This window comes from Hyperoodon ampullatus, assembly GCF_949752795.1.
Source record: "Hyperoodon ampullatus genome assembly, chromosome: 5".
Classification (NCBI taxonomy): Eukaryota; Metazoa; Chordata; class Mammalia; order Artiodactyla; family Ziphiidae; genus Hyperoodon; species Hyperoodon ampullatus.
Genome location: NC_136918.1, coordinates 17,392,208 through 17,407,634, shown reverse-complemented (window position 1 = coordinate 17,407,634; position 15,427 = coordinate 17,392,208). Strand labels below are relative to the sequence as shown.

Here is a 15,427-nt window from a genome sequence, read left to right as displayed (position 1 = left end):
CCTCTTGAGACTTCCATGTGAGCAATTTATGTTTACTATCTAAACTTTGATGACCTATGGCTATAAATTTCTTTCTTCTTATCAGGACTTGATTTGTCTAAGAGGAAACAGAATAGCAGGTTCCAGGTGCTCCCCAATGGCACCCTGTCCATACAGAGGGTGGACATTCAGGACCGTGGACAGTACCTGTGCTCAGCATCCAATCCATTTGGCACAGACCGCCTTCATGTCACCTTGTCCGTGGTTTCCTATCCCCCCAGGATCCTGGAGAGACATACTAAGGAGATCACAGTCCATTCCGGAAGCACAGTGGAACTGAAGTGCAGAGCTGAAGGCAGGCCCAGCCCTACAATTTCCTGGATTCTTGCAAACCAAACAGTGGTCTCTGAATCATCCGAGGGGAACAGGCAGGCCCTGGTGACATCTGATGGAACGCTGGTCATCCACAATCTCAGCATTTATGACAGGGGCTTTTACAAATGCGTGGCCAGCAACCCAGTGGGCCAGGATGCACTGCTGGTTAAAATACAAGTTATTGCGGCCCCACCTGTTATTCTAGAACAAAAGAGGCAAGTTATTGCAGGGACTTGGGGTGAAAGTTTGAAACTGCCCTGTACTGCAAAAGGAACTCCTCAGCCCGGTGTTCACTGGGTCCTCTCTGATGGCACCGAAGTGAAACCATTACAGTTCATCAATTCCAAGTTCTTATTTTCAAATGGAACTCTGTTCATAAGAAACATAGCCTCTTCAGACCGGGGCACTTATGAATGCATTGCTACCAGCTCCACTGGCTCAGAGAGAAGGGTGGTAATTCTTACAGTGGAAGAACGAGAGACCATCCCCAGGATAGAATTTGCATCCCAGAAACGGACGGAGGTGAATCTGGGGGACAAATTACTACTAAACTGCTCAGCCATTGGGGAGCCAAAACCGAAAATAATCTGGAGGCTACCATCCAAGGCTGTCGTCGACCAGTGGCACAGGTAAACCATACCTTTCTGTTGAGATTATTTTCTTTATTTAGCCGTACAACTTCTGAAGTGGTAAAAGGGGTGAGAGTAGCAGCTGTGTTAGAGAGCGCCCAGACTCTGCACAGAAAAGTAAGTCGCTCTAAAGAAAACCCAATCGTTTTGCGACTAATACAAAATAATACAAATTATATAAAAACCAAGTTTCTTACATGCCATACTCTAAGGGCCAGCTTCTTCCTGAGTTTATATAGTTAAAAAGAAGGATAAAAAATCTCATTTGCTTCCATACTTGTGACAGTTTTAAAATGGTACCTGTGTAAATGTATTTATAATTTTTCTATCCAAAAATAAGAGGGAATGTTGTAAAGCAATCAAGTTCTGGAGAGATGCACTTCATTATTTCACTCTTCAGAGTCTCCTAGTAAAGCATTTTCAATTTTAGTGCAATCTACACTTAATTTATTCTACCCTAAAACTGCAAAGCACTTTATGAAAGTCACAACATTAAGGCCTTCACAAAGTGAAATGTATTCAGGACCTCCAATCACTCTGACAGTGTCAGACACATATATACACATACACACTTTCTCTAATATCTCCTGTTACAGGCATATTAATAGTGATTTTAACTGTTTTCTATACAGATTAAATCTCTTTGAAAAATAAGTTTATAAGTATTAATTTTTGCCATTTACATGACTTCATACAATGATGTTTCATAATATGACAGAAAAGATTGGGATGAACATTTCCATTTTATATGTTTGTTTATTTATTTTTAATAGATCCTTATTGGAGTATAACTGCTTCACAATACTGTATTAGTTTCTGTTGCACAACAAAGCGAATGAGTCACATGCATACACATGTCCCCATATCCTCTCCCTCTTGAGCCTCCCTCCCACCGTCCCTATCCCACCCCTCTAGGCATCACAAAGCACCGAGCTGATCTCCCTGTGCTATGTGGCTGCTTCCCACCAGCCAACTATTTTATGTTCGGTAGTGAATATATGTTAATGTTGCTCTCACTTCGCCCCAGCTTCGCACTCCCACCCCACGTCCTCAAGTCCATTTCTATGTCTACCTCTTTATTCCTGCCCTGCAACTAGGTTCATCAGTACCAATTTTTTTTTTTTTTTTTAGATTTCATATATATGCATTAGCATATGGTATTTTTCTCCTTCTGACTTACTTCACTCTGTATGACAGACTCTAGGTCCATCCACCTCACTCCAAAGAACTCAGTTTTGTTTCTTTTTATGGCTGAGTAATATTCAACTGTATATATTTGTCACATCTTCTTTATCCTTTCATCTGTCGATGGACACTTAGGTTGCTTCCATGTCCTGGCTATTGTAAATAGAGCTGCAATGAACATTGTGGTACATGTCTCTCTTTGAATTATGGTTTTCTCAGGGTATATGCCCAGTAGTGGGATTGCTGGGTCATACGGTAGTTCTATTTTTAGTTTTTTAAGGAACCTCCATACTGTTTTCCATAGTGATTTTTTCAATTTATATTCCCACCAACAGTACAGGAGGGTCCCCTTTTCACCACACCCTTTCCAGCATTTCTTGTTTGTAGATTTTTTTGATGATGGCCATTCTGACTGGTGTGAGGTGATACCTCCTTGTAGTTTTGATTTGCATTTCTCTAATAATTAGTGATGTTGAGCATCTTTTCATGTGCCTCTTGGCCATCTGTATGTCTTCCTTGGTAAAATGTCTATTTAGGTCTTCCACCCATTTTTTAACTGGATTGTTTTTTTGATATTGAGCTCCATGAGCTGTTTGTGTATTTCGGAGATTAAGCTTTTGTTTATTGTTTCATTTGCAAATATTTTCTCCCATTCTCAGGTTTGTCTTTTTGTCTTGTTTATGGTTTCCTTTGCTGTGCAAAAGCTTTTAAGTTTAATTAAGTCCCATTTGTTTATTTTTGTTATTTCTGTTACTCTAGCAGGTGGGTCAAAAAAGATCTTGCCATGGTTTATGTCAAAGAGTGTTTTTCCTGTTTTCCTCTAAGAGTTTTATAGTGTCTGGTCTTACATTTAAGTCTTTAATCCATTTGGGGTTTAGTTTTGTGTATGGTGTTAGGTAGTATTCTAATTTCATTCTTTTACATGTAGCTGTCCACTTTTCCCAGCACCATGTATTGAAGAGGCTGTCTTTTCTCCATTGTATATTCTTGCCTCCTTTATCAAAGATAAGGTGACCATATGTGGGTGGGTTTATCTCTGGGCTTTCTATCCTGTTCCATTGATCTATATTTCTGTTTTTGTGCCAGTACAATATTGTCTTCATTACTGTAGCTTTGTAGTATAGTCCAAAGTCAGGGAGCCTGATTCCTCCCACTCCGTTTTTCTTTCTCAAGATTGCTTTGTCTATTCGGGGTCTTTTGTATTTCCATACGAATTGTAAATTTTTTTGTTCTAATTCTGTGAAGAATGCCATTGGTAGTTTGATAGGGGTTGCATTGAATCTGTAGATTGCTTTGGGTAGTATACTCATTTTCACAATATCGATTCTTCCAATCCAAGAACGTGGTATATTTCTCCATCTGTTTATATCATCTTTGATTTCTTTCATCAGTGTTTTATAGTTTTCTGAGTACGAGTCTTTTGCCTCTTTAGGCAGGTTTATTCCTAGGTATTTTATTCTTTTTGTTGCAGTGGTAAATGGGAGTGTTGGCTGAATTTCTCTTTCTGATTTTTTTCATTGTTGGTGTATAGGAATGCCAGAGATTTCTGTGCATTAATTTTGTACCCTGTCACTTTTACCAAATTCACTGATTAGCTCTGGTAGTTTTCTGGTGGCATCTTTAGGATTTTATATGTATAGTATCATGTCATCATAAAACAGTGACAGATTTACTCCTTCTTTTCCAATTTCTATTCCTTTTATTTCTTTTTCTTCTCTGATTGCTGCGGCCAGGACTTCCAAAACTATGTTGAATAAGAGTGGCAAGAGTGGACATCCTTGTCTTGTTCCTGATCCTAGTGGAAATGCTTTCAGTTTTCACCATTGAGTATGATGCTTGCTGTGGGTTTGTCATATATGGCCTTTATTATGTTGAGGTAGTTTCCCTCTATGCCCATTTTCCGGAGAGTTTTTGTCATAAATGGGTGTTGATTTTTTTCAAAAGCTTTTTCTGCATCTATTGAGATGATCATATGGTTTTTATCCCTTAATTGGTTAATGTGGTGTATCACATTGATTAATTTGCATAGATTGAAGAATCCTTGTATCCCTGGGATAAATCCCACTTTATCATGGGGTATGATCCTTTTAATGTGCTGATGGATTCTGTTTGCTAGCATTTTGTTCAGGATTTTTTCACCTATGTTCATCAGTGATATTGGCCTGTAGTCTTCTTTTATTGTGATATATTTTTCTGGTTTTGGTGTCAGGGTGATGGTGGCTTCGTAGAATGAATTTGGGAGTGTTTCTCCCTCTGCAATTTTTTGGAAGATTTTGTGAAGGATCTGTGTTAGCTCTTCTCTAAATGTTTGATAGAATTGGCCTGTGAAGCCATCTGGTCCTGGCCTTCTGTTTGTTGGAAGATTTTAAATTACAATTTCAATTTCATCACTTGTGATAGGTCTGTTTATATTTTCTAATTCTTCCTGGTTCAGTCTTGGAAAATTGTACCTTTCCAAGAATTTGTCCATTTCTTTGTGGTTTCCCATTTTATTGGCATATCGTTGTTTGTAGTAGTCTTTTTTTTTTTTTTTCGCAGTACGCGGGCCTCTCACTGTTGTGGCCTCTCCCGCTGCAGAGCACAGGCTCCGGACGTGCAGGCTCAGTGGCCATGGCTCATGGGCCTAGCCGCTCCACGGCATGTGGGATCTTCCCTCCCGAACCGGGGCATGAACCCATGTCCCCTGAATCGGTAGGAGGACTCTCAACCACTGCGCCACCAGGGAAGCCCTGTAGTAGTCTCTTATAATGCTTTATATTTCTGCAGTGTCAGTTGTGATTTCTCCTTTTTCATTTCCAATTTTATTGATTTGTGCCCTCTTCCTTTTTTTCTTGATCAGTCTGGCTAATGGCTTATCAATTTTGTTTATCTTCTTAAAGAACCAGCTTTTAGTTTTATTGATCTTTGCTATTGTTTTCTGTTTCTATTTCCTTATTTCTGCTTTGATATTTATGATTTCTTTCCTTCTGCTAACTTAGGGTTTTGTTTGTTCTTCTTTCTGTAGTTCCTTTAGGCGTAAGGTTAGATTTAGTTGAGATTTTTCTTGTTTCTTGAGGTAGGCTTGTATAGCTATAAACTTCCCGCTTAGAACTGCTTTTGCTGCATCCCATAGGTTTTGGATCGTGTTTTCATTGTCATTTGTCTCTAGGTATTTTTTGATTTCCTCTTTGATTTCTTCAGTGACCTCTTGGTTACTTAGTAACATATTGTTTAGCCTCCATGTGTTTGTGTTTTTTGTTTTTTTTCCTGAAATTGATTTCCAATCTCATAGCATTGTGGTCAGAAAAGATGCTTGATACGATTTCAATTTTCTTAAATTTTCCAAGGCTTGATTTGTGACCCAAGATGTGATCTGTCCTGGAGAATGTTCCATGTGCACTTGAGAAGAGAGTGTATTCTGCCACTCTTGGGTGGAATGTTCTATAAATATCAATTAGACCTATCTGGTCTCTTGTGTCATTTAAAGCTTGTGTTTCCTTATTTATTTTCTGTTTGGATGATCTGTCCATTGGTGTAAATGGGGTGTTAAAGTCCCCTACCATTATTGTGTTACTGTCAATTTCCCCTTTTATGGCTGTTAGCATTTGCCTTATGTGTTGAGGTGCTCCTATGTTGGGTGCATAAATATTTATAATTGTTACATCTTCTTGGATTGATCCTTTGATCATTATGTAGTGTCCCTCCTTATCTATTGTAACAGTCTTTATTTTAAAGTCTATTTTATCTGATACAAGTATTGCTACTCCAGCTTTTGATTTCCATTTGCATGGAATATCTTATTCCATCCCTTCACTTTCAGTCTGTATGTGTCCCTGAAGTGGTCTGACGTGGGTCTCTTGTAGACAGCATATAGATGGGTCTTGTTTTCGTATCCATTCAGCCAGTCTGTGTCTTTTGGTTGAGGCATTTAATCCATTTACATTCAAGGTTATTATTGATATGTATGTTCCTATTACCATTTTCTTAATTGTTCGGGGTTTGTTTTTGTGGGTCTTTTTCTTGTCTTGTGTTTCCCGCTTAAAGAAGTTTCTTTAGCATTTGTTGTAAAGCTGGTTTGGTGGTGCTGAGTTCTCTTAGCTGTTGCTTGTCTGAAAAGCTTTTGACTTCTCCATCGAATCTGAATGAGATCCTTGCTGCGTAGAGTAATCTTGGTTGTAGGTTTTTCTCTTTCATCACTTTAAGTGCATCCTGCTACTCCCTTCTGGCCTGCAGAGTTTCCACTGAAAAATCAGCTGATAACCTTATGGGGATTCCTTTGTATGTTTGGTTTTTCCCTTGCTGTTTTTAATATTTCTCCTTTTAATTTTTGTTAGTTTGATTAATATGTGTCTTGGTGTGTTTTTCCTAGGTTTTATCCTGTGCTTCCTGGAGTTGGGTGACTATTTCCGTTCCCATGTTAGGGAAGTTTTCAACTATAATCTCTTCAAGTGTTTTCTCAGACTCTTTCTTTTCCTCTTCTTCTTCTGGGAGCCCCTATAATTCGAATGTTGGTGCATTTTGTGTTTTCCCAGAAGTCTCTGAGATTGTCTTCAATTCTTTTCATTCTTTTTTTCTTTATTCTGCTCCTCAGCCATTATTTCCACTATTTTGTTTTCCAGGTCACTTATTCGTTCTTCTGCCTCAGTTATTCTGTTATTGATTCCTTGTAGTGTATTTTTCATTTCAGTTATTACATTGTTCATCTCTGTTTATTTGTTCTTTAGTTCTTCTAGATCTTTGTTAAACATTTCTTGTATTTTCTCAATCCGTGCCTCCATTGTATTTCTGAGATTCTGGATCATCTTTACTATCATTACTCTGAATTATTTTTCAGGTAGATTGCCTATTTCCTTTTCATTTATTTGGTCTTGTAGGTTTTTGCCTTGCTCCTTCATCTGTGACATATTTTTTTGCCATCTCATTTTTTTTTTTTATGAGTGGGATTGTGTTCCTCTCTTACTGTTTGTTTGGCCTGAGGCTTCTAACACTGGGCTTTGTAGGCTACTGTGTAGAGCTGGGTCTTGGTGCTGAGATGAGGAACTCTGTAGGACCTCACTCTGATGAATATTCCCTGGGGTCTGAGGTTGTCTGTTAGTCCAGTGGTTCGGACTCAGAGCTCCCACTGCAGGAGCTTTGGCCCACCCGTGGGCTCATGAACCAAGATCCTGTAAGCTGCCTGGGGTGGCCAAAAAAACCCCACAATAACAAAGTAAAAAAATTAGACTAGGAAACTAACAGATATGTTAGGAATATAAAAATAAAAGGATAGATGAATCAACAACCAGAAGGTACAACAGTACCACAATAGTGAAAAAGAGGAGGAGGGAAAAAAAAAAAAAAGGCTGGAAAAGGCCTTGGCTGTGGAGGGCAGGATCTAAGCAAGGTTGAGGTTTGGGTGGTGGGCAGGGCCAATGCTCAGGACCACTGACAGGGCTGGAAAAGGCCCTGGGGGCTGTGTGTGGGGGGTGGAGCTTAGGCTCAAGGAACAGAAGGGGCCCAGGCGTGCTCCCTACCCCTGCTCTCAGAGGGCAGGGGACCTCACCTGGGAGCCCAGCAGGCTTTCTGGGCTCAAACGCCCTCTGCTCCTCTCCCGCTCCTCCCAGAGGGCCCCTCCCACCTGCCTCTCCTGATCTCCCCAGCCTCCCTCCTATGCCCCTAAGGACCCACGTGGCCTGGAGTGGGGTGTGGAGGGCAGGGGGTCGGCCTGGGAGCTCAGCATGCTCCCTGTGCCCGAGTGGGTGGGGCAATTGCCCTCCACTCCTCCGGTCTGGGGTGGCCCCTCCTGCCTGCCTCTCCTGATCTCCCCGGCCTCAGGGTCACTGATCCTGTCTGGCCTCTACTTCACCTCCTCCCCTCAGTCCCCCTACATCCTACCGGTTCACTTTGGGGTTCCTCCCGTCTCCTTGGGTGTCAGAGTCCCCTACCAGCGGCCAGTATGTGCCATAGTTGTGGGGAAATGCTAACTCTGCATCTTCCCACGCTGCCATCTTGACTCCGCCTCCATGTTTATTTATTAATAGAAAATATCCATGCAAGAGAAATTATACATGAGTTTATGCTTAAAAGAATAGATTTTTTTCTAGTGTCAAACTATAAGTTGGTAATGGATATAGTTAAGGAATTTAACTTGTGATCTTTAACTCCAAAGTAAATGTTAATTTTCAAATAAGTCATGAAAATTACCTAAATTTTAAATTGAAATTTAGATTTAAAATTTAAAAATGCTGGGTTATGAAATGTAAACTTCACAAGTCACATGTTTATGCTTGTTATCTACTATACGTATACCCATTTGTAGCATCAAATATTTTCAACAGCTTACCAGTTTTTGTATATAATAATATCAGTATGTCTATTTAATCACCCTGAAGCACATGAAGGTGATTCTCATTTACCCAGAGACTGCTCATTATTCTGTGTACTTCTGAATACAATTTCACTACCCATGCAGAAACCAATGCAAGAAGTGTAGAAGGCATTACACTTGTGATGGGAATAACAGATAAATTTCTAATTTTAGGTTGTAAAAACAATGTCTAAAATATTTACTGGGCATTAGGTCAATTTTTAAGAATGGAAGAGGTGTAAAAAAAATGTAAGGGAATGTCTTAAAAAGTTAATCCAAAGGAATGTCTAAAACACATTAGCATCTCAGAATAAATCTCGACCAGTAAACCTTGACCTAGGTAGTCCAACAAATCTTTCAGAGTTTAATAGCAAAGATATTAGGTAGGCTGTTTATATTTTGTTTTGGGAAAACACTTATGGAACACAGAAAGATTGTTCATATTTTGGAAGAGGCAACAGAGTGTGTAAGATCACAGATACTATCACAGGTCCACTAGAGGTACTGTCATTCTTTTCTAATGAACTAAACTTATATGCTAACTGAATGCTTCAGTGATTATTCTGCAACTAACCCACTCAGAAAGGCAAGAATACTCTTTACTTAGATGCTTTAGATGTCAAGAGAAATTAAAAGGGCACTTCTGCTGTTAAAAAAAAAAAAAAGTCCTTCCTGTTGCCACTTCTTGGCTCTGTAAGTCTGAATTTATTTTAGATTCTAAAAATTAAAATTTTCATCATAGCTATGCTCATCCAAGTCTATTCCACCATCAACAAAATAAGCAAAACTTTTTACTTTTTTAAAGCCTAGTTGTCAGCTGAACATTGCCTTTTCTGATTTTTTTTAACCATCTCAGACTTAGAGCACTACTGGTCTACCTCCATGACTTTAAATATGACTTATGTGACCTATGTTTCAGGACATAATTGTGTTTCCTCTTCTTTGGAACCTTGCTTCTCATGACCTGGGGGCTTGTTACAAGAACAGAAACTCAGGCCCCATCCCAGATGGGCAGAATCAGAATCTGCATTTTAAAAAGATCCCCAGGTGAATCACATGCACAATAAGGTCCAAGAAACACTGCTCTAAAGGACTGCAGATGCTTGCCTGTGCATTAATTTTCATAAAGAATTCCCTTTCTTTTACTCAGGGAAAACTTCCACTTTCAAAAGTAAATTTTCCCTTAAAAATATCAGTTTATAAAGGAAACACAGTTCTTTTTATATATTACAACTTCCAGATGCATCAGATTTTGGAGTGAGAAAAGGTCATTTTGAGTCATTGTTTTTCAAAGCGTTGTCCTCCTACCAAGAGCATTACCATCGCCTGAGAACTTGATTCCGATTCTGTGTTTTGACACGCAATCTGTGTTCTTAAAAGCTGTCCAGATGATTATAGCGCACACTCAAATTTGAGACTGTTTCGCAAACTTTAATGTTCATAGAGTCTCCTGGGAAGTTTGTCAAACAGTGGGTTCCCGGATCCCTGGCTAGATCTATTGGATCAGAATCTCTGAACAGTGAAACCAGGAAATATGCATCTTAAATTAGACCCCATGTAATTCTGATGCAGGGAACTGCCTTAAATACCAAGATTTAGAGCAGTGGTTCTTAGACTTTGCTGCACATGAGAGTCATTTGGAAAACTGAGTCCTGAGGCCAAGGTCACACTCCACACCAATTAAGTCAGAAATTCTGGAGGTGGGACCCAGGCAAGAGCACTATTTTATACAAATGATTTTAATGTGCACCCGAGTTTGAGAAACAGAGCTCTTAGAAAGCATTAGGAAAGAATGATTGATAGCAGGTGGCAGTGGAGTGTGGTGAAAAGGGCAAGTTACTACGTCTAAGTATCTTTTTTTTTCTTTTTGGCTGTATAGTGGGGAACTACCTAAAGATTAAAAAATGAATGCAAAGACCCTTGTAGTTCCCATTCCTTTTATTAAGTGCATCCATTATGGTGACCTTCCTTTGGTTTATATGCAAGACAACTTCTTTCCAGGCTTGAGGGAAAAAAAAAAAATCAGCACTTGTAAGTTGTCCTACAACAAACAATCTTCCTACTTATGGTATGTTTTCTTGAAGGTAAAAAATGACTTGAGGCTGTTTGACTTGCTTAGCAGTTATGCTATGAAAGGTCATCCACACTTTTGTCTCTTGTTTCACCCACCTGCTTAGCTCATGTTGCCAAAAACACTAGGAAGAAAAACATGTACGGAGATTTCCACCTATGGGTGTTTTTGATTGCGTTTTTAGCAGTTACTCAGTTTCCACTGGTCTTTTTGAAAAACTAGATTTAGTTTTACCAGGAAAGATCTGCCACCTGATGGTTCCATGTGGTAATAGCAGGCTGTGTAGTGGCTTCAGAGAGAAAAATGGTCTTCACGCAGTTCAATATAATGCAGAGACGAGAGTCACGGTACAGCTGCCTGCAGAGACAGATACTTCGGTAAGCTTCTAATGTGCCTTACCTTGGCATTTTCTCTCTTTATAAAAAAAAGTAAAACTCATTTTCTAACCAAATAACTGATTACTAATATCTCTTTAAAAAGGAAAACCTGGTATCTTTTCTGAGCAAGTAAATTTGTGTGAAAGTTGTTCTTTACTGACGTATATCACAAAATGATCATTTGATGTGTGAAGTGGTCAAGACAGTCATGGGTCTAGGAAACTGGTATTTCTAATATTCTCGTCACAATTAAAATTCTTTTTAATTGAAATGCAAAGGAGATTCATTTGAAGTCCATCTAAGACATACTGCTTGTCTGCACTAAATCATATCTGTTCAGCTAATTCCATCTTTCAGAATAGCTTAAAAGACAGTGATTTTAATTCCATTGCAACAGTTTAAGAAAATGTCCATAAAGCTAATCCTGTGTAAATAAGTCTCCCACCCCTTGTTAATACCTGCGTACTCAATCAGTCTCTTCTTTCCTCAGAATGGGCAGCCGCATCCAAGTCTACCCAAATGGATCCCTGCTTATTGGATCAGTAACAGAAAAAGACGGTGGAGACTACTTGTGTGTGGCGAGAAACAAGATGGGGGACGATCTGACCCTGATGCACGTCAGCCTAAGACGGAAACCTGCCAAAATTGACCACAAGCAACATTTTAAAAAGCAAGTGTTTCACGGGAAAGACTTCCAAGTCGATTGCATGGCTTCCGGCTCACCAGTGCCCGAGATATCCTGGAGTCTACCTGATGGGACAATGATAAATAACGCCATGCAGGCCGACGACAGTGGCCACAGCACCAGGAGGTTCACCCTCTTCGACAACGGAACCTTATACTTCAACAGAGTTGGGATGGCAGAGGAAGGCGATTACACTTGCCATGCCCAGAACACTCTAGGGAAGGATGAAATGAAAGTCCACCTAACAGTCATAACAGCCACCCCACGGATCCGGCAGGGTTACAAGACCAGCACAAGAGTCAAGGCTGGAGACACAGCCGTCCTTGACTGTGAGGCCACTGGGGAACCCAAGCCAAAAATATTTTGGTTGCTGCCTTCCAATGACATGATTTCATTCTCTAAGGACAGGTACACATTTCATGCCAATGGGTCTTTGTCCATCAACAGAGTGAAACTGCTCGATTCTGGAGAGTACGTATGTGTGGCACGAAATCCCGGTGGGGATGACACCAAAATGTACAAACTGGACGTTGTCTCCAAACCTCCATTAATCAATGGTCTGTATACAGATAAAACCATCATTAAAGCCACGGCAGTGAGGCATTCCAAAAAACACTTTGACTGCAGAGCCAAAGGGACACCATCTCCTCAAATCATGTGGATCATGCCAGACAATATTTTCCTCACAGTTCCATACTATGGAAGCAGAATCACAGTCCATAAAAATGGAACCTTGGAAATTAGGAATGTGAGGCTTTCAGATACAGGCAATTTTACCTGTGTGGCTCGGAATGAAGGAGGAGAGAGTGTGCTGGTTGTACAGTTAGAAGTACTGGAAATGCTGAGAAGACCGACATTCAGAAATCCACATAATGAAAAAATCGTTGCCCAGCTTGGAAAGTCCACAGCAGTGAATTGCTCTGTTGATGGAAACCCACCACCTGAAATAATCTGGATTTTACCAAATGGCACACAATTTCCCAATGGACCAAAAAATTCTCAGTATCTAATAGCAAGTAACGGCTCTTTTATCATTTATAAAATGACTCGGGACGACGCAGGAAAATATCGGTGTGCAGCAAGAAATAAAGTTGGCTATATTGAGAAATTAATTGTATTAGAAATTGGCCAAAAGCCAGTGATTGTCACTTATGCACAAGGAACAGTTTACAGTATCATTGGAGACACTCTATCGTTGCACTGTGTCTCTGATGGAAGCCCTAAGCCACGTATCAAATGGACTGTGCCAAGTGGTTATGTAATAGACAGGCCTCAGATCAATGGAAAATACATACTGCATGAAAACGGCACCTTGGTCATCAAAGAGGCAACAGCTTATGACAGAGGAAGCTATGTTTGTAAGGCTCAAAACAGTATTGGCCACGCGCTGATTACTGTTCCAGTAATGGTTGTGGCCTACCCTCCCCGAATTACAAATCGCCTACCCAGGAACGTCCTCACAAGGACAGGCGTGGCCGTTCAGCTCCGCTGTGTGGCCCTGGGAGTCCCCGAGCCAGAAATCACATGGGAGATGCCTGACCACTCCCTGCTCTCAGGGGTACACAAAGGGAGGACACGTGGAATTCAACATTTTCACCCACAAGGTACCCTAGTCATTCAGAATCCTCAAACCTCAGATTCTGGGATATACAGATGCACAGCAAAGAATCCACTTGGAAGTGATTACGCAACAACTTACATCCAGGTAATCTGACAGAAAATAAAACTACCTGAACAAAGTCAACATCTGGACAGAATTTACTTTTTGGAAGAAGTTTAATCAAAGGCAGCCATAGGCATGTAAATGAACTTGAATACACTTACAATATTAAATTTATAATAGACATGCAAAAAAAGGACTTGTAAATAAATGCATTATGAACTGATACTGATTTTTTTATAATGGATCTCAAAACAAACTTTTAACTTAAGGCACTTTTATTTTGCCAACAAATAACAATGAACATTAAGAGAAAAACGATCGACCATAAAATAACAAGTGGCTAATGTACCTGAATTCTTCATTAAAGAGTGGACTTTTTTTTTCTTTCATTACCATTTGCCTAGTGTCCACCTTCTATTAATCAATGTTACAAGCATGGCGCCGAGGATAGACACAATGGAAAAGGTGATTAAATTTGCGGTCGATGTAAATTTGCCATCCTGATATATAAATACGGTAGTCAGTTTATAAATATTTTACTAAAACCCACAGAAAATAAGCACTGAACTGTTTTATGATTCACCATTTTGTGCACATTGAAAAATTTCATTGATGGGGAATACAAAAAAAAGTTTTAATAACTGCATTTAAAAATAAATGCAGGCCGAATCTCCACTTGTAAGAAAGCAACTTAACACCTGCACATCATAAAATGTGAAAAGGGGGTTGATTACATCTATCCCAAATAAAGCCATTAAAAAGTTTTTAAAACACACAAACTTCTTTATAACTTCAAAATCTAGCTCAGGCACCCCTGGTTTGGAACTGTTTCTTTATAAGGAAAAATTTTCTTAGGAGGAATCATTGCTCTATGAGCATTTATTCTATAAGGTGATAATCCTTTGTGACAGGGAAATGTTTGGGAAAATCTAGACCGAATACATATAATGGAGTTTCACTGTAGTTAAAATTTGATCAACGCTATACAAAATGTTGCTTTTTGTAACTCACTGAATTTATTTATATTACATGCTTAATTCAACCTGAATTAATTTAAGGGACAGTAGGATTCAGCTTTTCTAACTCTAGAGGCTAGGATTTTCCAGTGTAATTTCTCCAGCATCTATTCAAATATTTGCCTATTATTTAAGAAGACTTATAGGAGACTTAATAAATGAAAAAGAAGAAAATGCCATAGGTCTTGCTCAGATATCAGCACACAAAACTGAGAACGACATTTTTCCCTGTCAATCAGTTGAGAAAGACGGGGGGACTCACTTCTTTCTGTTTTCATCACACCAACTTTCAGCTTGCCCCACCTAAAGAGGTGACCTGATTCCTACGTTCTTTGATGTTGGTATCCTGTGGCCACAAGCAGTCAAGGGATACTCGTCCTAACAGTGATCTCATTCTACTTCCGGACCAAGAGGAATAAAAAGAAGAGGACAAATGTAACCCTATGAGGAAGAAGTCTACTATGTAAACAGGTATATCTAAGGCCTTCTTATGTCCAACTCCATTCTATTTCAAAGTCTTTAAGGGGAACTGGGGTCTCCACCTTATCCTAAGATAATTTCCTCTTTGTCTCACCAAGCAAATTACCAGGTTCTGCCGAAGGATAGGGCTTTCCTTTGTGATCATTTCAAGACAAATCAATGCATATTCTAAAAAAGAAAAAGAAAACTCTCAGTAGAGAGGATTAAATGGGAGGAAATATGATAAGAATGGATTGAAAATTCCAGTTTTTCTCTGTATAGGACACAGGGGAAAACCAGTTCTAGGTTTTTGCTCAACTCTCTGTAGAATCGTCGAATTATAGGGCATAACCATATCTTAGCTTTCTCACCTGAAAAAAAAAGGAGACGACAACAACAAAAAGCTATGTCCCACAGCTTTCAAGTGCAAAATGATTAATAAATTAATTTCACTAACTTCTGCAAAATATAAAGTGCATACAAATGCTATGCAATTACAACACTCATTCTTGAAATAGTCTTACTTCTGTTTGCAATATTGAGCTACAAATATATATGGTTCAAACTGAAAAGTGGCATTTTAAACACCAGTGATTCTTGAGAAAAAGTAAAACAACAATCAGGACAGAACATGACTGGTACTCACTAGGCACGACATTCACA

General features: G+C 39.4%; 1 protein-coding gene across 1 annotated transcript in view; it reads left to right on the top strand.

The window, feature by feature from the left end:
• IGSF10 (immunoglobulin superfamily member 10) overlaps positions 1-13,340 on the top strand; it is a gene marked incomplete at its 3' end in the record, with an annotated part of 38,412 nt that extends 25,072 nt beyond the window's left edge. Inside the window, exons 6-7 of the mRNA XM_079704555.1 lie at positions 86-983; positions 11,432-13,340. Coding sequence (XP_079560681.1) covers positions 86-983; positions 11,432-13,340 — 2,807 coding nt within the window. The remainder of the gene's footprint in view (positions 1-85; positions 984-11,431) is intronic.
• Between the last annotated feature and the right edge of the window lie 2,087 nt (positions 13,341-15,427).